Consider the following 25,833-nt stretch of genomic DNA (forward strand, 5'->3'; position numbering starts at 1 on the left):
CAGGTCCCGCAAGTTTATTTTATTTTTTGCAAAGACGAACGAGCCCACCCTCCCGTTTACATGGCAAGCGTAGACAATTGGATCTCGCATGGTCAGTGTAACGTCGAATCGGCCGAAATGGACCTTGGGATGGGTGTGAAGTTTATTCTGAGTGGATATGATGCGCTCGGCTGAGTAGTGAAGAATTCTAAGTCTCTGGCAAATGCCCTGTCATGACCAAATCGAAGGGCATGTGGATCTCGGGATGATGTGGCGGGCTGGGTCATTGCAGGTGTAGGGGCTCTGGATAGGATGAAGGGGTAGCCGTATAGATGGAGCCGTTGTTCGGCAACCCGAAAACGGAATGTTGATCCCCGCTGTCACTTCCAGCATTCTTCGTCTCCCAATCGGTCGTGGGATAGGAATGAAGATATGAGAAAATCGAAAAATAAAATAAAATAAAATGACTAGTTTTGTTTCTGGATCGGGTCTATTCTGCTTGGTATTTGCAGATCAGTTTCCAGATTTCTCGATAACAAGACGCTTAACGTGAACTCGAGCCTCGAACACTCGGTTCAATGGGATGCAACTGCAACGTTCGAGACAATGGTCAAGTCCGAGGTGGAAACTGCAGCGTAGCAATCTTGGAACTTTGTATATATGACGACACACTATAGTAAGACCGAGAGCCGCAAAGACTTCTGAATTGGCTCGAGAAATTCTAGGTAGGGGTCCGTGTGTATAGAATGATACCAAATGGACGCAATTACCAAACCACTTCTCTCGGAATTCACGCCAGTCTAGTGAGCTCCATTAAGCTAAGGCCCTCGAAAGAACCACTGACCATTCTGCTTCACAAACTGCCCGAAACGAAACGGAGCGAAGGCCGTGGCGGGGCTGAAGCCTTGAACCAGATGGACAGTAAAATGATGAGGCCAGCCGAGCCATCGCCTTAGGAAAGCCAAGTATGTGGCAATGCGCAAGATAAAGGAATAGAGTAGTTTAGATGAGTCAAAGTTCGAGTACTTGTATGTGGTATCGTGACTACAGGTCAGGAGATCCACGGGTTGCTAGTGAGAGTTGAATGGAATTGATGGCCTTAGATTATTGGCAAAAGTAAATTGATGCCTTAACATTTCCATTCCCGTACGAACGGTTTCCTTGCATACAGCCTGTGGACCAATGATTATTGGGTTTAACATTCGAAACTTCCAAGCTTGAGCTTGATCTCCATCTAATCTGAACAGGATAACTGGACAATTATCTACTCATAAAATGAGCAGAAGCTGACAGAGACGAATGGCGAAAGGAGAAGTTAGGTAATCAATAATCTTTGGAGTGCTTCTTTTGGAAGGTTCTGTTACATCGAGATTCTCAGGGCCTAGATTGATCCATACAAAAATACCACATACAACATACATACTAGAACGATATGGTTCCCAAGTGACCGGAAACAACAGCCGAAATCCTATGTGCACACCACCTTCCATTCTCACCTATGACCTTTGTGACTATCCTGACATTGTTGAGCTATGTCAAAAGAAGACTGCTGCAAGCATTGGAAACAAAGGCAGAACGTTACTGTTCTTGTAAAACCATCCCACTGTAAACCCCGATGCTTGGGGAGTTAAAAAAGAAAAAAAAAATCAATGACAGATCAGGAAGAGAGTGAAAGGTTTTATCTAGGTAAGACCAAAACTGAATTGCCCAGAAAGACTCTCAGCTAGAACAGGCTGAACGCAGAAATGTTCTCTGTTAGTAGCCCTGGTTCTATATTGTATAGTATAGGCAAAGGTCCTCTATGCTGCCTAAATTCCAATACACGTGCAGTTTTGAACTACGTGAGTTTATTGTAAAAGTTATGATGATGCCATTCTAGTTGACGCTAGAGCTTATACAAACACGCTATTCTTGATACCATTCCATTTCCCTCTCTTTTCCTTATGGCCAAAAAGACCGTCGACCATAACCAAAATAGAAATACAAAAGCCGAAAACGCCGTCATTATTGGTTTTGCGTAAGTGACACAGCGTGCTGTGGTCACTGGAGATCTCAGCCAGGTACCTCCTGCACATTGGGAGGGGTATGGGGGAGTGGCTGTTCATCTTCCTCAATAGAGAGGCTGCCATACCCAGTGTCATTGCTGGCTGATCGTCCCCGACGCAGAGGGGCTCTTTGGACAGGATGATCAACTAGATCTTGATCGGCGTCGCTCTGAGATGACTGGGATTGTCCCCTGCGCCAACGGGTCCTGCGCTTCCTAGAAAAAGCCCTGTCAGGCGCAGTGTGAACAAAGTCATCAACATTGATGCCTGCATTTTGGCAGACTGATGTGCACGAATTGACGATCACCTCTACAAGAGTAGATGAAAAGCCGTAGAAAGCCGGGGTGTAGGCATTTCGGGCCCAATAAATGAGTTCTGCTGATACCCGCCCGAGATTGGGGATGTCGCGGGGGCAGATGGAGAGCTTGCGGGTCGAACGCGGCTTTTCTTCAGCTTCATCGTCTGCGGAAGAGGTAGCCTCTGAGGCTGGACTCGAAGGGGAGGACGAATCGGATGACGCGATATAATCCACGTCAGAGGCGAGGAGGTGTAGGAGGTGGTAGACAGACGAAAACCCAATGAGAGAAAGCTCGATGGGATCGATCGGAAGCTGGTTGAACCAAGTGATGGCCTTTTGAATGGTGAAAGACTCGGGTAGTGAGGAGGCGTCACCTGTGGATCGTGCGGTGACAATGGCGGCAATCATAGCACAACGCACGGCAATGGATATTTCGTCCCGCACAGAAACGGGCAGAGAGGAATCAAGGAAGTTGGATGAGTGGCTCTGACTTCCTTTTCGCTTCTCTTTTGGCAGTGCGGCAAGAACTGCCCCGACATTTTCAATGCGGCTTTGTTCAAAGAATACGGCTTTCATCACGAGTGCCCGAGTGTGCGCGGCGGAAAGAACTGGCGCGACGTCAAGAGACATACGAATCTTCTCTTTGAATGCATCACGGCTTGCTTTGGACACCGGGCCCTTCTCGCTTGCTTCGAAATAATTGAGAAGAGCGGTTTGCAAAAGGTGACTGGACCACCAAGCCGCAAGTGCATCTTGCGAACATTGGATGGCCGGGTCCTCGTCCACAACATCAAGCAGCACTTCGTCGTCGCCAGTACCTTCTTGAGTTGGTCGATTCCATGTCAGATTCACAGCACGTTGAATAATATTGTCAATCATAACATCTTCGCAATCCAACTTGATCAAGGCAGCAAGATGAGGAGGAAGCTTATCAGGGTGACCCTCAGGGAGCGCGGTATTGATTTCTCGAGCCACACCCCACTGGAATCTGGCAAGAGCTCGCGCAATGTCGTTTGACACATGGAACGACCAGGAGCCTGCCTCTCCGACGTTCCACAAAAGAATGCGGACATGCAAGGCCTTGATTATCATTCTTGTGGGAGTGCATGGGAGTGTGCCGGCAGCAAAGATAGTGAGCACAAGGCGGCTCTTGCTGATCTCAGCATCCCCACCAGTGAGTTGAGCATCAATTGCGATATCCCAAGTCTTGACTCGGCCTTTCTCATCCTCCTCGGTGATTCCCGTGGCCCATGAGTAGAGCTTCCATCCCATGAAGCATCGTAAGACGTATTCAAAGCATCTCGAGGTAACGACATACCACTCTCGGAAGAATCTATGACGTGGAACACCGACCCGTTGCATGCTAGTTAGCCAAGCCTGCCGGCGGAAATCACTAGACGTAAGAGGCGCAGTCGGGCCCTCTGAAGCCGATTTGGATGGGCCACGTCGCGTGATGGGCTGCGCATTGAACAAGTAGACAAAAACAATGAAGGCACTACCAACGACCAGCGTTGCTAGCATGAGGAAATGAGAAAACGCACGAGCCTGCCACGAATACCAGAACTGCTTCAGGTAAAATTCCCAGTGTGCCAGCGTGGGTGTTTGGAAACGGCTGAGAAGGCGAATGGGGAGTGCAAACAGGCCCTTCGGCTCGGACTCGGAATCGTCAGAGCCCAAACCTTCAAGAACCATCAGACCGGCAAGGGCACCCAGCATATACTTGTTAGGCATCCTTGAGCGTCGAGTGGACCTATCTTCTCTCGCATATTGCGGTTGATGAGACGAGGATGATGACGAGGGGTATTTAATATAGGATTCGGCAAAGACTCCTTGCTTTGCAGTTTCAGCTCGCATACGTTTCCACGCATCGGGAACCGGAATGAGGCCTTCTGGGGGGTTCTGAGAGGTGGGTGAACTGTCGCTGGACACCTCTTCCGCCTGAGAAAACACACTAGGTGAGGTACCGGAGCCCGAGTCTGTCGAGGCGTAGTTGCTGGGCGAGGACACAGAGGCCGAGGATGTGGCGGCCTGATCTGCTGCTTTATCAGCTTGGCGGAGTCGGTTCTTCAAATCAGTGTTTTCGTCTTCCAAACGTTGGTTACGAATTTCCAAATGCTTGATGTACTCCGTCGCTTTCGACAAAATAGATGCTTTGTTGAGCTTGTTCGCAGCATTTGCTCCCTCCGGTTCGTCGTCATCATCGGGTGAGCCGCCATTCGGATTCTTGACTGACCGAAGGCTGGGAACACTATCGCGAAGTTCGGCGATTTTATCGTTCAAGTTGGCACGATACCGCTTCTCGATGACGTTGTGAGCTCGCTTTTTGGCAGGCATTTTCTTGCCCGGTTGCACTGGTCCAGTCACTGTGGTAGCGTCGTCATCGCTGCCCGTCTTTCGCTTCCGGCTTGTCCCAACACTTGAGATTGGAGACACCAGACCTAAATTTTGTTGCTGGCTGGTGTGGCAGTTTTGTCCAGACAGGCTGTGGGTGTACCCAAGGTTGTTCCCGGCATTGGGCTCGGATGGAATTTCCATTAAGCCGAGCGGAAGATTAGGCGAGAAGTCTTTGTAGTTCAACTGACCTGGGGAGCTCATATCTGTTTGCGGGGAAATAGATGGTAGATCCGTAGATGAAGCCATTGGCTTTTGATCTCCTTCCGAGAACATTGGCTCATCCCATCGCATCCATTGGGTCCAATCTTGGTTCACATTTTCTCCGGTTGGATGTGTGAACAGATGACCATTTCCTCGAGCCTCATCTGCATCACTGGTCCGTGAAGAGAAAAGCTGAAAGTCATTCTTCATCTTGGGACCGGTCATTTTGGCTAGTATTCCACGCTTGGTTCCTCGACCAATGCCCGAGGCAGTCTAAGTCCGATTGATGTATTAGGCCTTGGGCACTTTAGATGGTTGGCACTAAAGGACATGTTAGTTCCAGTAATAGAAAAAAAAAAGCCACTGCTTCTTTAAAAGAACAGAATTTAGCTGCCTGCACAGCCATATTAGAGGCAAAGCAGGCAGCTCGGCCGATACAGGCTAGCGGCGATCCAGTGACTGCGGTAAGGAGATAGATGACACTGACTGGGTTCAACTTCAAGTGTAACGCTCGAACTCAAATGAATGAAGCTTAACAGACGTGTATGTACTCTGTGCTTTCTGCAATGAGAGATGTGAAGACTGAGTTGCGAGGAGGGGAATGTGAGAGTTACAGTCACGGGTGGTGCTAGGCGATTGGAGGAGCAAAAAGCAGGGGTGTGTAAGATACCCACATAAAACAGACTTGATGCAATCACTTAGGCCCAAGGAACCAGGTGGGTTCTAAACCCGCTGTGCATAGGTGATCTCTGAGTGATAAAGGGAAGGTGGATCACCAAGGTAGGTAGCCCTTGAGAACACAGAAAACAACGTAACGAGAGACAGCCCTGGAGATACAAGCTATTGCTTCAAACTGAGATCGAGCTTCCAATCTCCGTGCATGAAGATCAGGGGAGGTTGTATGGACCAAACTACACCAGCCAGGCAGCCGAATGGGAAGGAAATCTTGTCGTATGATCGCGGCTGGCGGCACTTCCGGCTCGCCGGTCACCCCTGACGGTATTCCGGCTGTTAATTATGCTGACTCATGATTATTTGGACTTGTAACACTGTAATTTAATGTTTCATGACGGTAATCAATGGCCAATGTTCATTGGTTTAACTATCTCCACTCTGTTTCTTTGCCCACTGGAGCCCATGTGATTTCCAACTTTGGAAGCTTTTTCAACTTCTTTACATTCCCCTTTCTACTTTTTTATATCTCTATATCTTCTGAACATTCAATATTAGATTACTGAAATGGAGCCAACCAAACTTCGTTTCTTTTTCGTGCCTGATCATCTTGACACGTCATCGCGTGATGTCTTGGCGCCCCGCAGGTAGACGACGGAAAAAAATGGGCGTGTTGTGATCTTATCTGATCGCGCTAGTCTCCACTCCTGCCTCACCGGTAGCACCGGAAACTACCTGCATAGGTAGAGGAACGGCGCAAGAGGCGAATGGGATCAATGGTACTCCACACAACCTAGCAGGCTGTGTGGATCTCGAATCCGGTGTTGTAGCCCACAGTGATTTACATTAACAGAAGCACTCGGGCTCTCGTGGCCACTTTTTGACAGGTATCCTAAATAAACTTTTCCGTTTACGCTTTGGACAACATCCACCCTGTATCATGATCCTCTAGCTTCTTGAAGATCCATTTGCTTCCCATCGGGCTGCTTTCGGCTGGACTCGGCAGTTTGGTCTCAAACTTTCCTGAACCAGCCTACTAATCTCATTATTATCCATTTTTATCTACTTACAAAAAGCCGGACTATGCACTCAGTCCTACCAGATGGCATTAATAAAATATTGTACTTAGTCAACTCCTTCACCGACTTCTTCACCACATCACCGCCCGCCTTGTATGGGGCATGAGGCTTGAGCCTCTGTAACGCATTCTCCACCCCGGCTAGCACAGAATACAAAGCCACCACGTATTTGGTCAACGCAGAGGGCATACGTGGATAACTCCCGAAGTCACCAACACTATATCTAAGCTAGTGAGAGGCTATTCGTTGCGACCAATAATGGGCTGGCGTGGAGCCTAGATCGCGATGTGCAGGCCTGAGTGTTAGACACCATGGGTGATGTCGTTTAGGTAAATTTTGGGTTTCCGCGTATGTACCCCGTTCGTGGATCCTTGCTCTTGTAGGCGGCATATCCGTGCCTTGTATGTCTGCGTTACCTTGGTCTCTACGCTCACAAGAGGATATTCTTGCATTATACGTGGGCTTATCAGTGGGACCCTGTTAGTGTCCGGTGGGAGCGTAGCAGCTTCTTCGGAAGGACCTGGCTTGATAGTTGGAGTTACATTTTCAACACTTTGGGTTTCGACACTTTGGTCGACAACGACAATTCTAGTTGACCTCACTTGCGCTGTAGATTGTACTTCATGCGGGGGAAGATAAGGGAAGAAGTCCGCATCGCCCTAGACGCCGATGATCAGGCTACCAAGGTCCTGTGCCGGATGCCAGTCCATTCAAAAACCGAAAATACCCCGAAAGTCATTTAGTGAGTACCCTGCGATTTGCTACTACTACTCATCTCACCCAAACTGCGACATGGAATTTGTTATTCGAGTCAACCAATATATTTTTTTTTTCCAATTTATTTCTTAAATATGGATCCATGCTTCATGAACTCCTGCAAAAGCGCTCTATGATAACGTGCGTTGGTACACACATTATACTGAACAAATTACTACCCAAAAATGGACTACCGAAATTGAAGTGATCTCCACAGGGAAACATGATGCCCGACTTTAGTGCTGCAGGGACGGTCAGTCACGCGAGTCTACAGTGTGTCCAAGGAGTCAGTGCGACTTACCGAAATGTCTTCCCATTTCTCCCAGCCGCGTCCACGGACTTGGGTCAGTTCTTCATCTGTCAGCTGCTTGCCGGTAGTAAAGTATCCCGATTGGATCTTGGCATCGATCTCGACCCTTGAATCACTAGGGATCATCTCGTCGGGGATAGGGATACGCTCGATAATCTTGATGCCAGAGTCCACGATGGCGTCATGCTTCATATTCGACATTGACAGCATGCGATCGATTTTCGTAATGCCGAGCCAGTGCAGAATATCGGGCATAAGAGCTTGGAAGCGCATCTACAGTGGAGGCAGTCAGTACATGCGAGCCACCTTAAATGATCAGGATCCTTACATCGCGGACACCGGCAATATTCTCTGTCCGAGTGAAGTACTTATCGGCGGTGTCACCTCCACGCTTGCGCGCATTGTACACAAGATACTTAATCACTTCTCCAAGGGCTCGACCTTCTTTGCGGAAGTAGATGACCACACCACTGCCGCCGTTCTGTGCCTCTCGGATTGCTTCACGAATACCGAACGCCAAGTATGGTCGGCAAGTACAGATATCTGACTGGAACACATCACTCCCATTACACTCATCGTGGACACGCAGAGCCAGCTTGACATTCTCATCCGCGATCCGCTCTGGTGGGCCGAAGATGTACACGGTAAGGCCTCCGATCGGGGGCAGGAAGGTTTTCAGATCAGGCCGAGTGATAAGCTCGGGGTAGCTTCCACCGGTATGCTCGAACAAGGTGCGGCGAAGAGTGCCTTCGTCAACCCCAAATCGTTCTGCCACACCGGGAAGATACCAGACAGGCTCGGCTGCTACTTTAGTGACACGAACCTCACCAGTTGAATCAACAAGAATAGAACCGTCCACCTCGAGCAGGCCATTCTTCACATCCTCGGCAATCTCCGCGAGTTTCATGTTAGCGCGAGTAACCGCCATCGTTGGACGGATATCCCAGCCAGCCTCCAGCTCTGCCTTGAACTGGTTAACAATGTCATGGCCGTAAGGATCCATAGAGACGATCTTTTTCTTATCCGCCCAGGCAGGCTGCGGGGGGAAATTGAAAGTCGGCTCAGAGTTACGGAAGTCCGGTCGGAAATCCGCATCCAAGTCACCAGCGGCAATGGCAAGGGCATTGTAGATGCTATAACTTCCACCATGGGCACCGATGGCATTGCGGCGCTTGACGAGGTTCCCGCTGCGGGATACAACTACCGGACCCCGGGATTTGGCGTCGGGAGCGCCCCACTCAAGGGGGACGGGGTCAATGCCGCTCTGGCCTGGGTAAGTGGTCAACTATACTTGATATCAGCATCATACAAACGTTGAGTCAGAACGGATCTGATCCTCCTTACGATAATATGGTTGCTGTATCGGTGATTGGGGTCGGTGGGGGGAGCTGTTGGAGATGGTTCCGTTGATACGGGCAAGACAGTGGCAATGGGTTCTGTTTTCAACATGATTACTGAGAGAAGAAAGGCTTCAGGGTGATGAAGCAAAGATATGAAGAGAGTTTACAAGAAACAGAAAGGAAAGGAAGGGAGAAAAGAGCGCTGTGAGGAGGGGAAGTACAGCGTCACCATGTGACTTATCTTTCTCCTCACGTTATCTGAGGGGCTTATCTGCAGGCTGTGTACAATCAGGAGGAGATATTGTTTTATATTAGTTTCTTGGCTTTGATTATCATGTAGTATTGTATAGAAATAGCGGTATACATCTATTCTAAAGCTTTCCCCAGCTTCCATAGTAGATCCACCCACCGGTTTCCACCGGAGTTCCTCGGAGTTCAATCTAACTGGTCGGAGTAGCGAACACCGAAACTCCTTGGATTGCATTTTGCTCTGAGAAACACTACAATTAAGCCAGAACCTGTATTTCCCCATGAGGTAAAGGATTTTGGTTCATATTTTAATGCCACACGCTAATTACATATATCCACGGCAGTACATCGCGTCGTCGGAATGGCAAGCCAGCCTCCTGCGAGCCATGTCGCAGAGACAAAGTCCGTTGCGACCATGCATTACCTGTATGTACTCGCTGCAGAGATCGTGGGGTTTCCATGCGATGTTACTATCACCCCGCTCCCCTGACGAGGGCCAAGGGCCGCCGTATCTTCCCATTGGCAGAGGGAGTTCCCTTTGATCGACCTCCATCAGCAAGGTGCGTCAATCATAAATCCACTCTTATTGTTTTTTGTCTCATTTTCGAGTTTACATCATTGTGCCAGTGGTCAATTACCACCGCAATGCACTTTTGTAGCTATATCCCATATGTATACATATCAGGCTCTTATGATTGCTGTTTCGCAGGAACCCTCATTCAAACGAGACATCGCTCAACCCCGATGTCACAAATGCGGGACAAGAGGATTCTTCTGGACGCATAGCCCGTACCCAACCATTGCTTTCTGGGTACTTCGGCCCCACGAGCTTCGTATCCCCCCTAACCGAGGATGTCGACTTGGGCTCGGAAGGTCATGCTCTGGGCCTGGAGATCGAATCTGCCCAGAGAGTCCTGCCACCGTACTGGGTCCACAAGATCTCCGAAGTTCTACTAACACTCAACGATTTTGCGAAAGTTGAAGCCCTGATCCGCGAGTATTATGCACTGAGCCAAAGCGCGATTATACCGGCACCATTCGTGCTCAACAGCCTTGGTCCGGTTGGGTCTATGTGCAAAGAGAGCATATCAGACCATAATCTTGCTGATTTCACATCTTCATTGACTGTGAACATAATACAAAACACATCTGAGATTTTTGAGGTTCCGTCTACAACACAAGGGCGGGACTTCCATACGCTATTTACGGGTCCAGCAATCCGCCTTGAGATCATTGGGCTTCTCTGCGCTCTCGCTGGTCGAGCAAGATATCTGGGGCTTGCTAGTAATAGGTTCGATGAGGACCAAACTTCACGGTCTCAATATGCGCGTAAGATGCTTGCAGCGAGCGATGCCGCATTGCACATTTGCAAAATCCTTACGCCACTTAATGACCTAACAATATGGCTATTACATGAGATTCTCCTGTTGTCGGATATAGTACATGGCGATTCAAGTTTGCTCAGCCCAATCCATCTGCCATAATGCATTTCCTAACACCTTCTAGGCCCCGCCTGCTGGAAGCGACTAGGCGAGCTTTCCACCGACATCTTCGCACTTGGTCTCCACCGTGACTTCAAGACCTCGAGCGATGTGCCCGAGTTTCTCTTAGAGTCGCGCAGACGTCAATTCGCTGCAGCTTATCAGCTGGACAAAAGCATAGCCACCTTCTTAGGTCGACCGCCAAGAATACCATGGCGATACGCCGATTGTCGCATGCCCCTTGATATCAGCGATGAGGCACTCGCTACCGATAATATGGTCTTGAATTACTCTCACGACTATATTGACGAGAATGGCTGGAGTCGCAACGGAGTAGTCCAGCGGTCATCATGGATACGAGTGCGATTTATCATCAGTACATTTCGGGATGAGATTCTCGAGGTCTCTTTGCAGAACGTGACACCGGAGATGGAAAATATGCTCAGGTATATCATCACATTCTTTCTACTTTATGTTCACCAGCTAATACCATACAGAAATATTTCGCAGCGATGTCATCTAGCATGGGATTCGCTCCCTAATTGCTTACGCTACACCCCACAATGTTGGGATCAAAACTTACATGTAGCCGTGTGCCTCATGATGATTATTTCATATCTGGCATATCTATACAATGACTTCCTCATCCAACGACTCATCGCCGGGAAGAATAACCCGCGCGGAAACACAGCACTGCTCTCCGTGAGCGCCGACATACTATCAACGGTCTTGACCTTAGGCATGCAACGCGAACAAATGGTCGATCTCCGGCCAGATTTTGCGTGGACGGTATGTACTATCAAAAAGAAACATGATTCTGCTCCATTCTAACACTGAGTGCATGACAGGTCCTGTTATACGGCTTCCCCAGTGCCAGTCTACTCATCAAAGCCTTGCAGCACCAAAAACGCACAGGCGAGCCGTTCCTCTACGAAGGTTCGAGATCGGCACTTATCCGCAATTTAAGTGTCTTTATTTCGCATCTTGAATCTATCGTTCGGCCGGATAATGCCAACTATGCTCTATTTCAACGGGCCAGCCAACTGTTCTCTAGGATCATTGATGAGATTCTGGAACCCCAGTCAATTCTTCCGGACTCAAATCTTGGGGATACTTCTGCTTTTGACTTTGATCCTATGATCGAAGTTGATGGCTTGGATTTGTTCAATAACATGGATTTTGGGGTTGCATTTAATCAGTGGTTGTTTTAAGGGGACTTCCTGTGTTGCGGTGGTTTCATGTCTATAGTCGCGATAGAAGAGCTTGGGTATTCGAAACGGGCTGCAGGCCTGCCTCGTCAATTTGCCTCCGTTAAGGGGTACTCATAACCGTCAAGGGTATGGTAGAATCCACCAGAATACATACAACAAAACACAGATTAACAGGTGCCGAAAGAACGACCCACAGGAAGAATCCATAGTGACACGAAAGGAAGAAAGGAAGAAAACCTACAAACAGGTTGAAATGAAACAAAAAGAGACCGTGTTTTTTGGGGGAATTTTTCTTTTTTTTGAGTAGCAATTGGCTTCATTGACTTGAAGCCAGCTGCTTCTTTGGCATGCCTGGCAAATGCAGCCCAGGAGAAATGGAATTGGCTGTAGGGGCAGCCATGCACGCAAATAGGTATCTAATTTCCCCTCAACCCCATTGGCCCGCGAAAAGAAAAAGAAAAGAAGAGATTTCGTCACTCTTCAAAGCATGGGAGCATGGGATGTGGAATGATTTTTTCAGATCAGAATGTTGTGATGGAGAAAAGGGATCAATGTATCTTAGTTGCTCTTGACAAAGTCGGCTTGAGCTCGGGTATTCTTGATCGTTTTCTTAATCATATCCTCTACTTCATCCCAGTCGCTGGTATCAATGCGGTCGATAACGCACTGGAAGTGCTCTTGGATCTTGCGAAGCATCTCCCACTCATTGCGGTTGGAAACAAAGGAGATTGCCACGCCAATACGACCGAAGCGACCAGTACGACCGATGCGGTGCAGATAGGTCTGGTAGTCGGGTGTGTTGGTGCGCTGACCGGAAGAGTATTCCTCGGGAATATCCTGAAGGCGAGAAAGTTTAGTTTTGAACGTGAAAACGGGTAAATAATGAACTCACGTAGTTTACGACCAAGGAAACTGTGGAGACATCGATTCCACGAGCAAGGACGTTGGTCGTGATAAGAACCTTAGCCTCACCGCTGCGGAAGGAATCAATCACCGCGTCACGCTGGGATCCCTCAACACCACCAGTCAACGAGGCGACAGTGTGACCCTCAGCAACCATACGCTTCTCGATTTCAACAGCAGAAGCACGGGTCTATACGGAGATCAGCAATATTCCAATCTTAATCCTAGATGGTACTTACCCGGACGAAAATGATTGAGGATCCGACAGTAAGGAGACCATAGAGCTGGACGAGGTTTTGATACTTCTCTTCATCAGTATTGCAATCCATGTAGAGTTGTTTGATGCCATCAACAGTCAACTCTTCATGTTGGAGGGTAATCTCGTTTGCCGCAGGAGCAAACTTGCCCGCATAGCGGTAGACGTGAGCAGGGAATGTTGCCGAAAACAGGACGATCTGAACAGTTCGGGGAATCATACTACCCAGGGGGAGCTTTTAGCTGAAAACTTCGACTGTTGGGGGTGAGAAAAGTACTTACGCCTTGGCCCGGATACACTGATCTCCCAGGCCTTGCTGGTCAAGCATGTTATCCGCTTCGTCCAGGACAAGCACTTTCAAGCCAGTAGGGTTCATGATACGCTTCTTGATCATATCTTGAACAGTACCAGGCGTGCCAACCACAACCGAGCAATCCATCTTCGATGGGCGAGCATTGGAATCGGCAGGAACAGCAGTGCCGATTACGAGACCCTCAAGGAACTGACCCATAACCTGAATTACACCAACAATCTGGCGAGCCAATTCACGGGTAGGAGCGAGGATTAGAGCTTGAGGTGTCATTTGCAACTGCTCTGTTGAGAGGTCGAGACGACTGAGGATGTTGAGGACGAAGGCTGCGGTTTTGCCGGTACCGGACTGCGACTGACCAACCAAATTCTTCGGGGGGTTGCTCATCAAGAGGGGAAGAGCGCGCTCCTGCACCTTGGATGGCTTGCGGAAGTTCATGGTCGAGAGACCTTTCAGAATGCGCGCATCTCTGGATTGTCAATCAAGTTAGCTATGAGACGCTCATTTGCACCAGCATGTCTATGAGTAGCACTTACAGGCCCAGGTCTTCAAAGCTCTTGACTGAGAACAGGGGGTTGTTGGGGTCCGCTTGCAAATCGCTCAATTTCACCGCAACAGTGTAGTCGGGCTCCTCGAGATCTGCCGAGCCCTGCGCGGGGGCAGAGGCCCCGTCCTCCTTGGGGGCGGCGGAGACATTGGTGGAATCTGTAAATTTAAAGAAAAGAAATATATATTAGCTATCAGCCGGGGTATCGCACGTTTTCCGGTCATGTGGACTGGAGGAATCTGCGACGGTGGCGTGGTTTCGTTTCGTACCGGTGGGTTTGGACTCGTCAGGTTTGGTGACACGATCAGCCAAGGAACCCCCAGCAGGGGTAGTCTCTGGATTTTCAGACATGGCGCAAAAGTCTGGTTGGTATCTCAACAAACCAGAAGGAGTTGGAGAAGGAAAGGTGGAGGGGTTGGTCGTGGGGTAAAGAAAAGTTCGAAATGGAATTAGATGGCTGAGTCCACGATTGGGGGTCAAGATGGTGCCAACCGATAAAGACTTCAGTTATGAGGGGGGGAAATGGCGGAAATTAAAAACCCAAGCACCAAGAGAAGAGCAACAGCCAAAAGGAAACAATAGCTCTTCCGAATGGAAGAGCAAAAACAGATGACGCCGAAGGATAGGAACTAGTCCGAATTGAGTCAAAGTGAAATAAATGTATCTGTATTGTAATAGATTGCCAAGACACATATTGGCTACCGGCAACGTGGATGTTTGGTACTGTCACAGGGACCGGTCTTCTCCCCGCCTTGGCCATTGAGCTCATTCTTCTTGTCTGAATGGCCTCAATAGCTCATTGAACACTGCCTAATTGGAGATATTCACTACTTTGGTTGATACCAAGACAAGTGGCTCATTAAAGAGCAGCGCTGACACCAGGCAACCCCGTCTCATTGTTCGGTCTTCCATTCCCGCGCCATCCTATGCGCGTCTGCCTTGGGATCTCAATTTAGCCATGGCGGCCGCAGACGTTGCTCCCCAATTCGGAGCAGAGTTAAAGGTATATATACTGGATGGTGATGGTCGCAGATTCATAACTAACTGGATTAATTCATCTAGGACTCCTTCAAACCAGTTAACAGTTGGGTATGGTCCCGACATCGTTTCCCCGCAGCCAACCCGTCAGATCATCCTATACGCTTGAAGTGGAGCTAATGCAGACATGTTGCACAGGTCTCAAATGGTATATTATGGGTAGACGAAATACACCAATTCTACCGCGAGCGTAGTGCCATTGAGAAGGAATACGCATCCAAGTTAACGGCCCTGTGCAAAAAGTACTACGACCGCAAGTCGAAGAAGATCAGCCCCTTGAGTGTAGGCGATACGCCTGCCTTAACCCCCGGCTCCCTCGAAAGCGCATCGCTCACTACATGGACCACACAATTAAACGCCGTGGAATCTCACGCCGCCGAACGAGACAAGTTTGCCTCGGAGTTGATAGTGCAGGTGGCGGATCCTCTGAAACAAGCTGCCACCCAATATGAAGAGATCCGCAAATGCCATGTTGAATATCACGGAAAGTTAGAGAAGGAACGGGAGGCAGCATATGGCGATCTCAAAAAAGCGAAGGGTAAATACGATGGCGCATGCCAGGAGGTTGAATCTCGCAGAAAGAAAATGGAGTCCGCTTTCGATCATGGCAAGGGCAAAGCACAAACAGCATATCAACAACAAATACTGGAGATGAACAACTATAAGGCATGGCTCATTCAACTGAAAACTCCGTGTTCTAATGCTAACTTGCGGGTAGAACCTCTATCTCATCGGCATCAATGTGACAAATAAGCTCAAGGAGAAATTTTACCATGAATATGTCCCTGAGGTGATCGATGTAAGATAAACCTGTCACCCCCACCCCCCCAAAATACCTTGGATCAACAATGGTACTCATACTTCCGGCCAGGGATTACAAAACCTCAATGAAACACGAGTCGCAAAAATGAACTTGATGTGGTCGCTCGCCGCCCAACTTGAGAAAGCATCTCTTTCAAGTAGCACCGAGCACATAGCCAATCTTCTTGTCGAAATTCCTAGAAACAACCCGCGCCTGGACTCTTTGATGTTCCTCCAGCACAATGTGACGCAATCGCAGGAACCTGCAAACCTAGCATTTGAGCCGAGTCCAGTATGGCACGACGATGCTTCAATCATCGCCGACGAGGCAGCCAAGGTCTTCCTGCGCAACGTCCTGAGTAAAAGCAAAACTCAAATCCGCGAACTACGAGTTGAGTCAGACCGGAAGAAGCGCGAGGTTGAAGGAAGCAAGAAAGTACGGGAAAATATTCAACAGGGCAAAGACAATCGAAACGAGCTAGATGTTGTGCGATCCATTTTCTATACCCAAGAATCCTTGCACGAAGTTGATCGCAAATGGGTTACAGCCGAGGTAGAAACGGCGACTATCATGGCAGTGGCTGGAGATTTGTCGTTGGGAGCCCAGAACCACAATTTCCGCTCTCAGACATTTAAGATCCCGACAAATTGTGATCTTTGCGGCGAGCGAATTTGGGGCCTGTCCGCCAAGGGCTTTGATTGTCGCGATTGTGGTTACACCTGTCATAGTAAATGCCAAATGAAGGTGCCCGCGGAGTGCCCAGGCGAGCAAACCAAGGAAGACAAGAAGAAACTCAAGGGCTTGCGACAGGAACAGGCTGGTGCCATGCCTGTTGTGGATGTCGGCACCCCTACAGCTTCCACTGCCGCCCCGTCCCTGACGCGACAAAACACAATGAACTCCCTTAGCTCAGGATATGCGGCCAGTACGGCTCGGTCGGTATCGAATGCTACCACCCAGCCCACACCCGAAAGCCCAGCAGAGGAGCCTCGAGCTCCCGTTGCAGAGACAAAGCCAGCTGCCACTGCCGCGAAGAGGAACCGGGTGCTAGCACCACCTCCGACAGCATACGTGACTGCACCTCCGCCGAGCGACTCTGGCATGGCCTCGAGATCGAAGGAGCCACGAGGTAAGATGCTGTACGCGTATCAAGCCACCGGCTCAGATGAGGTCAGCGTGGAAGATGGGGACGAAGTGGTGATCCTCCAACCAGATGGTACGTCCTCTTGTCTTATTGTTTACACCCCAAGATTTTTACTAACAATCACACAGATGGTTCTGGATGGCTGCGTGTGCGATCCGGAGCCAACGAAGGACTTGTTCCAGCCACGTATGTTGAAGCTGCCCCAACGCCATCTCCCGTGCCATCCGCTAGCCCCAGTATGCCTGAGCGACCTGGGTCCACGTACTCAAATTCCTCAGCCTCCCTGGCGGGAAGCGCTGCACCGAAGCGTGTCGGCCCAGCCGTCGCACCCAGACGAGGAGCCAAGAAATTGCAATATGTCGAGGCATTGTACGAGTACGAAGCCCGCAGCGATATGGAGTGGAATATGGCAGAGGGTGACCGATTTGTCCTAATCAACCGGGATAGTGGTGATGGATGGGCCGACGTCGAACGGGGCGGTGTTACGAAGAGCGTTCCGGCGAACTACATCCAGGAGGTGTAGGTTGGGACGTCTATGTAGTACTTATTTGGCCCTTCGTACATTTTTCTTGAGCGGTTGACGCTTGTCTGTTTGTGTGGTCTTGGAAGGTCTAGGCCTGCTTTCTGTCGAATTTTGTTCACTCTCCTGTATAGTCGGCGTCACCAGTGCCGTTATCGTCATTATTTTACATCAGCAAGGAGCATCGGGGGCATTCGTGCTTGGCATCCATTCGGAGTCTCGGATAGAGCATAGGACACGTTGTTTCCATTGAACCCGCATGAAAGTTGAAACTGTTCCGATTGTAGGTATAGCTTTGTAGATGCAGTAAAAGAGATCACAAAACAGCACCCGAGCCCATGCTTCCGCTCTTCCATTTTGTATATATGTCTTCAACCACGAAGAAATAAAATCATAATCATCAATCATCATGCGAGTTGTTGGCCAGGTTCGCTGCCTGGACCCCTCCTGTTATTGCGACACAGGTGGAAATCCAGTATCTAAATGCTCAAACCCTGTCTCAGCCGACCACATATACCTAGACCAATCCTCGACATGAAACACTTCCTCCATAGCCGGCAACTCCAAACCCATATTTAGGTCGGCCTCGTTCAAATATCCCAATGTGCTATCACCCAATTCCAGCGCAGGGTCCAGCGAGAAGTCAAAGGGGTTCACCCCTTCGAGCGGACTAATCATGGTCAACGTCTGCGCGAGCTGCGAACCCGAAACAGCCAGCGTAGAAGGCCGGAGAGAATATGCAGGATCGAACAAGGCAGCAGCTGTGGCCTCAGCCTCCGACGTAACGGGATATTCATACAGTGATCCCGGCGCGGAGTGTGAAGCGGAGCCACCTTGCTCTGCGCTGAGTGCCTGATTCGGGTCCAAACCGGACATACCTGACCCAGAGAAAGACACAGTGTGTCTGGATGACTCAATCCTAGCTATCGAGCCCTCCGAGCCCGACCAATCTCCTGCGCCAACCGCATCATGGTAGATAGGGGTCTTCGCGGGCGACGAAGCCGGCGAGGTCGAGCAGGCCGATTTTGACCCGGACCTAGACTTCGAGTTTGTCACGGCCGTTGAGAGAGGCTTCCCACCCACGGAACCCGAATTCGACCCCGACGGACCCGGACTTGGACGGGGGGCAATGGGAAGGAAACCGGTCGGGTTATGCCGCGGATAGAGTCTTCCGTTGCTCGAGGCTTTCTAGAAAAAGAGCAAACACCAATCAGCACCATGGCGTTTGCAATTTCTCTTCTTCCATATGCCGAAGATATGGCTTCCGGTTGGCTGTGTTTTGTGTTTGCGTTACTTTTGGACATTTGAGCTCTGCGTCACGTTTTGCGCGCGCGTGCTCCATTGGAGATGTGCAGGGCGTTGCATTGCACATTGTACACGTTGCGAAAGGCCGGCCTTTACGCTTGATGCGAATCAACGGACGATCTAGGTGTGGTTTTTGTCAAGGTCAGTTTTAAGAGCTTTGATGGGTTATGGGTTAGAGCAATGGAGGTGTTGGAGAGCATGGGGTTAGTATAGTGGTGAGGTATAGGGAAAAAGAAAAAAAAAACCCCCCAAAAAAAAAGAAAAATGCTAGCTATTTAGGTACTAACCATGGTGTTTGCAGCTGGTAACGCGGTGGCCCCGTATACAAGCTTCACACGCCCACTTTTGACCGTCGATAAGCATTCCTCGTTAAGATGAGAGGTCATGGTGCGTGGACGGGGAGGAGCTTATATACCTTTTTCTTAGATCGTCCCGTGGTAAGGTAGTAAGGTAGGACTGAGGGGTCAACCGGGATATTGACAATTACAGAGACATATTATTATTTTTTTTTCTTTTTCTTTTTTCCCTTTCTATTACATTTTCTATTCGGAACAGGCGTGTGTGTGTCGCTAGAAGCCAACCCTATGATTCGACCAAGTAGTCACAGCCACAGGATCGACTAGGACTGGCTCGTGCATTCAGAGGGTTCTGTACTTTGTGGCTTTGTGGCTTCAGGGATTTTTTCTTCTTACTTTGATTCATTTTGACTGGAGCTTGGGCCATGGTTTCATGCTACTATGCGGTACTTTTGTGGCGGACGTGGGTCTCCGACGGAATATACCAAAAAGGGTAAAACGGCTAGAAAGTACATACATGTGTTAACTTATAACTATATGTACCCCGTATACTCTGTACCTTAGAGTGGGAAACCTGTGGATACTATAGCTATGAGGGATTTTCGTAAATCGGTTGGAGTTCACTGATAAATTGAGATACCGGGAGTGTCTCCAAATTCCCCCAATACTACCATGCCAGATAGAAATGCCTCATACATTTCTTTTTGATGCTCTTCTGTTTTCACGTGGATCTGAGCTAATACCTATCACTTCTATTTTTTATTTATTTTCTTTTATTTTTTTTAACTCGGCAATCGAGACGCCCGTTCCACCATGGGGCTGATGTAAATCGTGGACCATCTGCATCTGGAGGTGGCTGTGCTGTGTTAGGGCATTTTCACCCATTTCACTCATTTCCCCCCTCAACCGCCAATGTTTCATATCTTTCTCTCTCGGTGAAGTATTTTGTCAATTTTGTTTCAATGCTCCTCAATCTCCATCTATTTCCCTTTCTCGGTATACACGAAGATCCACCAAACAAAAGTAAAGGAAAAAAAAGAAAAGAAACAAGCTCTCAGCTGTCAGCTCACCGACCAATCATAACCACCCCAAAACCGAATCTCAGGGCCCCGCAGTATGCGCCATTTATATAAACCTGAGGCATTTTTCCTTTCCACTGGTTTTTCCCCAAAAGCGGGATCCTTCACTTTGAATAATCCTGTCGCCTGTTGGGTCACACGGCACATTGTGCGTTGGCTCTTTTTCTCCTTTCTGTACCGGAAGTCGCCTATTTCGTCTGAGAAAAAAAAAGTGGGAATTTGCACTTAAGCATTCAAGGGGTAGCTTCGACATCTCTGATATCTGATTCCAAGGGCCTTGAGGTTATACCTTTCTCGGACCTCGGGATAATGATCGTCTTCCCACTGATATCTTGAGATGCATCTGTCGGCTAGGAAGCGGTTCACAAGTATTGGAATTATCATAATCGATTTCCCAAATATCTGGAAGACAAGCACATTTCAAGATAGGAGTTCGGCCGGTCTTGGTTATCTCGCACCAAGAACTGCGATCGCTCGTGTGACAATTGGAACTTGCGTTAACTCGATGGCTGCAGGTTATCATCTCAAACAGAATAGTATCCTGAGAGTTTCAGGAAGACCATCGCAAGGTGCGGACAGGACTATTTATATTAGTACCCCAGCATTCCCCCTTGGAATGAGCAATGTTATTTACGTTTCAAGGATGGCATGGGATATGTGTGCGGGAAGAGCACCCCGTTCGCTGAGTTATATGGCTCATATCAATCTCTTGTCCGACCTGGCTCAAATCGGATATTATATGGCGGCGATAATACCCTTTCGGGTCTTCTGTTTCACCGCATAGTTGCTACTAAAACTTACACTAGGTTACACCGACTATTTGACCAATTTAGAGCTAGCACCACACACGGGTAATAACACATATCTCAATATCTTCCACACACGTCCGTCCGTACCATGCTGACCGAGACCTGCCAGGGGTGTAAGGTTGGCCGAGATCTGAGCCCAGAACTTACATCTCGGAAAAATGAGGTATAAACCCCCTATTTTCATTCTTCTTTCCTGCGTAGAACCCGGGTTACACGAATACCAGTTATATCAACTTTTTCCAAGCCCCTAAGATGATAGGAGTGGGTTTGAGGATGCACATCTTGTGTGGAGCATTCTCTATACCTATATATCATTGGCTGCCTGACAGCTCTTAGTCTGAAGACTTTGGAGTTAGATTTGTCCCCTCCAGTCAAAAATCGCTAAAGTACGAATATTTCTCTTCTTTGATTTAACCCCGGCACCGCAAATACATAAATGACACAGCAAACAGTTATTCCATCCATCAATTCATACTTCCACAGGTGACTGCATCCACTGTCTTGTTTTAGGATCAAGACACTCTTTCTCCGCCTCTTTCCACTCGCTCATGACCAAATCCGCTCTCTCCTGTGACCTTGGTGTTATCTTCGCCGGGAACTCTTCAGGCATACACACAAATCCTTGCGTCAAGCGATCAGGATCAGGCAGAATAGGCGTTCCTGCCGTATCAGTTTCCGGCGTAATATCGAACGCCCACAGAATGCGCGACATGCCGAGGAACAGACTGCGCTCGGCAACATGGATACCAGGACATATACGACGGCCCGCACCAAAGGTGAACACATCCCGCTTCGACGGATCCGCGTTTGCCGCTGCCTCTCCGAAGCTCTGGTAGTCGTCGTGGTACCGGTCGGGGTTGAATACCCGCGGGCTGGGATGACGACCCGGGTCCATGTGGACGCCCCACACATTGTTCATCACGCCAGCCCCCTTTGGTATAAAGTACCCTTTGTACTCGTCGTCTTGTGTGACTGCGTGTGGAACGGCTCCAAGGATGGTTGTCGGCATCCAGCGGACTGTTTCTTTCATGCAGCCTCGTACGTACTGTAGTCCGGACAGGTCTTCCATGACGGGTAGGCGACCCGAACCTACCACCCTTTCGATTTCTTCTTGGGCTTTGCGTTGAACATCTGGGTACAGTAGCATGGCTTGAACGAAGGCGTATAATGTGCTTGATGTAGTGTCTGAGCCGGCTTCTAGGAGGGTTCCGGAGATATAAGCTGCTTGGTCGTCGCTGAAACCGTCCTCTTTCTGCGCTTTGTACATTCCTACGGAGAAGCATGGCTTGATTGTGTTTTGTTGAACCTCTTCCTTTGCTCGCAACCAATGGCTCAGATATAATGCTTTCTCTTTTTTGTGGAGGTCCTTTGCTTTTTGTTGTGCTGGGAGAAGAAACTCGGGTAGTTTCCGCAGCCACGGGAAGAAGTCAATGATCGCTGCTGTTCCGGTCTGGTTGAGATCTGCGAATTCCGAGAAGCCGTTAAATAATTGCATCATCTTCTCGTCTTCGTATGTAGGCGTGCGCCATCCAAAAACCATCGTGGTCGTGAGGGCGTTGGAGTATCGTCGAATGTGCTTCAAGAATCCTTCTGGTTCCGTCAGGAACTGATACAACATTTGCCGATTCTCCAACATTTGATAAGGTAGATATTTCTTGGATGTCGTAACGTTAAGTAAGCCATGCACCATTTTGCGGAACTGGAATCCAGTGAGCACAAATATCGAAATGATAATCAGTAATACATACCCCGCGCCATGTTGGTCCGTAGCCCTGAAAAATGGAAGAATTGGTTAGCTACGAGATAAACCCCAAAAACAGTTAGCCACACTTCTCAGCTTACCATCATCAGCATTCTGAGGTCACCGCTGCACAAAATCTGGCCAATATACAACTCTGGCCGGTGCGAATATATACCACTTCTTTTATCCAAAAGCTCTTTGACTGCCTCATCACTGGACAACACAATCAGACACTTGGTGCCCAGGATTAAACTGTATATTGGGCCATATTCACGTGCCCATTTTTCGAATTGAAGATGGGCATCTTGAGATGGCATCTAAAGGCGAAAAGTTAGTTCAAAGTTCTTCATCTGAAAGAGCACCTTATCACATACCTGATGAATGTTCCCCAAAATGGGCAATGTTAGAGGTCCCGGGGGGTAGTTCTTTGGTCGACGTCCGATTCTGAGAACGCGAGGAAGAAGTAGGACAGCAATAGCTGCCCCTACTAGCGCAGTAACTGATAGCATTTGGAGCAGTTCAGGATTATTTTGACAATTCAGTGAATCAAAGGTACATTCTTAAGAATAAAAAGATTGACATTGCGGTCCGAGTATCCCTAGAGATATCCATTGCTTTATAAATACTGTTACTTAGATCCATCTTTGACATTATAGCATAGCCCAACCCCAGTATATTGGTCGATCTCGGAGGTGGGAGTGGGATGTGTGTATAACTGCGGATGCGGAGGTGGGCGTCGGAGTGAACGTGGGGGTACGTTTTCACCGAAAGGCCTCTATACAATTTCAATGGCCATGGCAACCTTTTACTTTGCAACCAATCACACTATGCTTCAGTATTTCCGCTATCTACTTTTCCTTCTACGTTGGTATACTGCCCACTGGGGAGCGGCTACACTCGTGTACTCCCATCCATTCATTAATACGTCAGAGTCGTAGCGTCGAGTATCTTGTTCATCGCAGGAGATGGCCCCACATTCCCCGAATTTGATAGTAAACATGTGTATAACGGCCACCCTCCCCTCTCACTTACCGGGCTCTTAACCCTTAAATTGAATGACAGAGTTATTTCCTTGGCCACTTTTGGTTGTGAGGACAGCCAGTAACCACGCGAGGTCCACAACCGCAGCGGAATGCCGTGGCATATTTTGTCAAGAATATGATGTCGGGGTTGGTATCGTCGTTACTGGCAGCGAACTGAGAGGATAGAGATAGACACTCTTGGTTAGTATAGGTATCTTTCCTAACACCTACATTTCCCATTAGGGTCTCTGAGGGTGATTGAGCAGTACTTTAGGGTCATCAACTCTGCACATATCTCTCATATGCACATAATATGACATAACAAAGCAGGCTTGATATACCGGATGCCCCACACACCAAATCACAGGACCAAAACCAGGCCGATCAGGCCGATGCCAGTACCGATCATGGCTTTCCAGTCACTAGCGAGCCCATCCGAATATCAGGCCCCTGGAATCTTCACCACAATGCTTGGGGCTTTTAAAATGACCTGGTATCTTTTCTATAGGGTTGTTATAGCTACCTGCATAAAAGCTGACTGTATTCCTGTACACCATTTCATATTTTGAATATGTGATCACAGTCTTTCGTATTATGTGCCTATCAGGTAGTCAAGTCATATGTCACCAAGCTTATATCTATAATCGATTGCGTGGCCTTCAATCAATTTTGCATGCCTAAGCCACTCGGAAACAATCTTGAAAGGCAATGCCAAGCACAAGGTAAAAGAGTCGAAGTACACACAAAAATAGCCGCGCAACACATAGAACATAGATCCATCGCACAGTATTTGGTTGCCTCGGGCTGTGTATTTGGAAATCAGAGCCCAAAATAGTTTCCAAAGATTCCAAGTGAGGTGCATTTATAATCAGGAAGAATTAAGGTAATTTTTTAACTTGTTGGTGTGATTTGCTAACGACTACCCGGTGGATCCCTTGGCGTGTCAGCAACTTGCATCCTGCCCAGGTGCTTAGATGCCCAGATGCCTAGGTGTTCGATTTTAAAATCCAGTTGCCTTCCCAAACGATTCCACCTTTGTTCTGGCTGATCTACATTGCGGGGAACGGCAGTCTCCGGGGATTTATGGAATGCTTGATAGAACCTATGTAGGTACATAGTCACAGTTCCTTTTAGGTGTCAGTTGCCTGTGGTAGGGTGTGACACACGAAGGCAAAGCCTATATCCTATGACTTTCTGATATCTCAACACATTCGTGGGACGACTATAAGATATAGCATATGTCCCATGTCATCAAGGCCGATAAACTTGGCTTAAGTCCGTGCCAAGGCCACTCAGCCACCTAATACGTTATGATCCAATAAGCGCCAAGAGGTCATCCTCATGGGCCAACCTGGTAAACCTTGGGAAACTATTGTTCAATCTAAATCCAACTCCAGACTACTAAGTTAGATCAAAACTCAAAATGACCTTGGAAACCTCTATATAATCAAACTAACACCCCCGTTTCTTGGGACCTGGGCATTGATCCATTTCAAAGCTGAACTCCGAACCCTTCGACACCCTGTTTTACCGCAAACCAGAAATGTTCTTTCGGCCGTTATTTACCACGTTCTTTGTCCTTCTCCTCAGCTTTCTGGCTACAGGCGCGGCTATAGGCGCTCGGTCTGTAGGGATTTCCGGGCCTGACAACACCCTCGAAGCTACGACTCAGACAACAATACAACCACAACCAATCCACGATGCACCATCAATAACTACTCTTCCTCCGAGATCCGAAAATGAAGATGAAGGCATAATACCCAGAATCCACGAAACAACAATCGACTGGAGAGAGGATGGGTCTGAGTCTCTCAGACTGGAATCAGAACGGGAGGCCGGGTTTCTTCCGAGTTCCCATCATGAGAGGTAAACGTTGCATCCAGTTGCGGTCAGCCAGTCACTAACGGAATCTGCCAGTGATTACCCAACACCTGAGTTCTGGCCTTTGTTCAAAATATGTATCGTTTCAGCAATAGCGATTTGTGTCCTCAAGATAATCCGGGACTTGAAAAGATAACAATATACAAAAGCAAATCATGACATCTA

The 25,833-nt window shown here is 48.5% G+C and overlaps 8 protein-coding genes across 8 annotated transcripts; 2 read left to right on the forward strand and 6 right to left on the reverse strand.

The window, feature by feature from the left end:
* Positions 1–2,031: 2,031 nt before the first annotated feature.
* Positions 2,032–5,142, reverse strand: N7537_009659 (basic helix-loop-helix domain-containing protein; the record flags this gene model as incomplete). Its single annotated transcript, XM_056900713.1, has 1 exon — positions 2,032–5,142. One exon carries the CDS (start codon positions 5,140–5,142, stop codon positions 2,032–2,034), a length of 3,111 nt encoding a protein of 1,036 aa, XP_056749381.1.
* A 1,357-nt stretch (positions 5,143–6,499) lies between these two features.
* On the reverse strand, positions 6,500–6,857 carry N7537_009660 (uncharacterized protein; the record flags this gene model as incomplete). The annotated part of the gene is made up of 2 exons (XM_056900714.1): positions 6,500–6,622; positions 6,660–6,857. 2 exons carry the CDS (start codon positions 6,855–6,857, stop codon positions 6,500–6,502), a joined length of 321 nt encoding a protein of 106 aa, XP_056749382.1.
* An 803-nt stretch (positions 6,858–7,660) lies between these two features.
* N7537_009661 (putative GTP cyclohydrolase II) lies at positions 7,661–9,183 on the reverse strand (the record flags this gene model as incomplete). The annotated part of the gene is made up of 4 exons (XM_056900715.1): positions 7,661–7,666; positions 7,726–8,007; positions 8,063–9,019; positions 9,079–9,183. 4 exons carry the CDS (start codon positions 9,181–9,183, stop codon positions 7,661–7,663), a joined length of 1,350 nt encoding a protein of 449 aa, XP_056749383.1.
* Positions 9,184–9,684: 501 nt separating this feature from the next.
* On the forward strand, positions 9,685–12,015 carry N7537_009662 (fungal specific transcription factor domain-containing protein; the record flags this gene model as incomplete). Its single annotated transcript, XM_056900716.1, has 6 exons — positions 9,685–9,749; positions 9,818–9,883; positions 10,033–10,778; positions 10,830–11,250; positions 11,302–11,593; positions 11,653–12,015. 6 exons carry the CDS (start codon positions 9,685–9,687, stop codon positions 12,013–12,015), a joined length of 1,953 nt encoding a protein of 650 aa, XP_056749384.1.
* Positions 12,016–12,573: 558 nt separating this feature from the next.
* On the reverse strand, positions 12,574–14,800 carry dbp5 (ATP-dependent RNA helicase DBP5; the record flags this gene model as incomplete). Its single annotated transcript, XM_056900717.1, has 7 exons — positions 12,574–12,852; positions 12,908–13,108; positions 13,158–13,395; positions 13,456–13,953; positions 14,021–14,189; positions 14,301–14,488; positions 14,721–14,800. The coding sequence occupies 7 exons, from the start codon at positions 14,798–14,800 to the stop codon at positions 12,574–12,576; spliced, it is 1,653 nt and encodes a 550-aa protein (XP_056749385.1).
* A 189-nt stretch (positions 14,801–14,989) lies between these two features.
* N7537_009664 (putative actin polymerization protein Bzz1) lies at positions 14,990–17,538 on the forward strand (the record flags this gene model as incomplete). Its single annotated transcript, XM_056900718.1, has 6 exons — positions 14,990–15,034; positions 15,094–15,120; positions 15,208–15,735; positions 15,788–15,868; positions 15,941–17,087; positions 17,144–17,538. 6 exons carry the CDS (start codon positions 14,990–14,992, stop codon positions 17,536–17,538), a joined length of 2,223 nt encoding a protein of 740 aa, XP_056749386.1.
* A 447-nt stretch (positions 17,539–17,985) lies between these two features.
* N7537_009665 (uncharacterized protein) lies at positions 17,986–19,226 on the reverse strand (the record flags this gene model as incomplete). Its single annotated transcript, XM_056900719.1, has 3 exons — positions 17,986–18,723; positions 18,830–18,960; positions 19,124–19,226. 3 exons carry the CDS (start codon positions 19,224–19,226, stop codon positions 17,986–17,988), a joined length of 972 nt encoding a protein of 323 aa, XP_056749387.1.
* Positions 19,227–21,493: 2,267 nt separating this feature from the next.
* On the reverse strand, positions 21,494–23,274 carry N7537_009666 (cytochrome P450; the record flags this gene model as incomplete). The annotated part of the gene is made up of 4 exons (XM_056900720.1): positions 21,494–22,723; positions 22,773–22,796; positions 22,867–23,082; positions 23,140–23,274. The coding sequence occupies 4 exons, from the start codon at positions 23,272–23,274 to the stop codon at positions 21,494–21,496; spliced, it is 1,605 nt and encodes a 534-aa protein (XP_056749388.1).
* Positions 23,275–25,833: the final 2,559 nt, after the last annotated feature.

Source organism: Penicillium hordei, assembly GCF_028827395.1.
Source record: "Penicillium hordei strain IBT 12815 chromosome Unknown utg000005l_segment0_segment0, whole genome shotgun sequence".
Classification (NCBI taxonomy): Eukaryota; Fungi; Ascomycota; class Eurotiomycetes; order Eurotiales; family Aspergillaceae; genus Penicillium; species Penicillium hordei.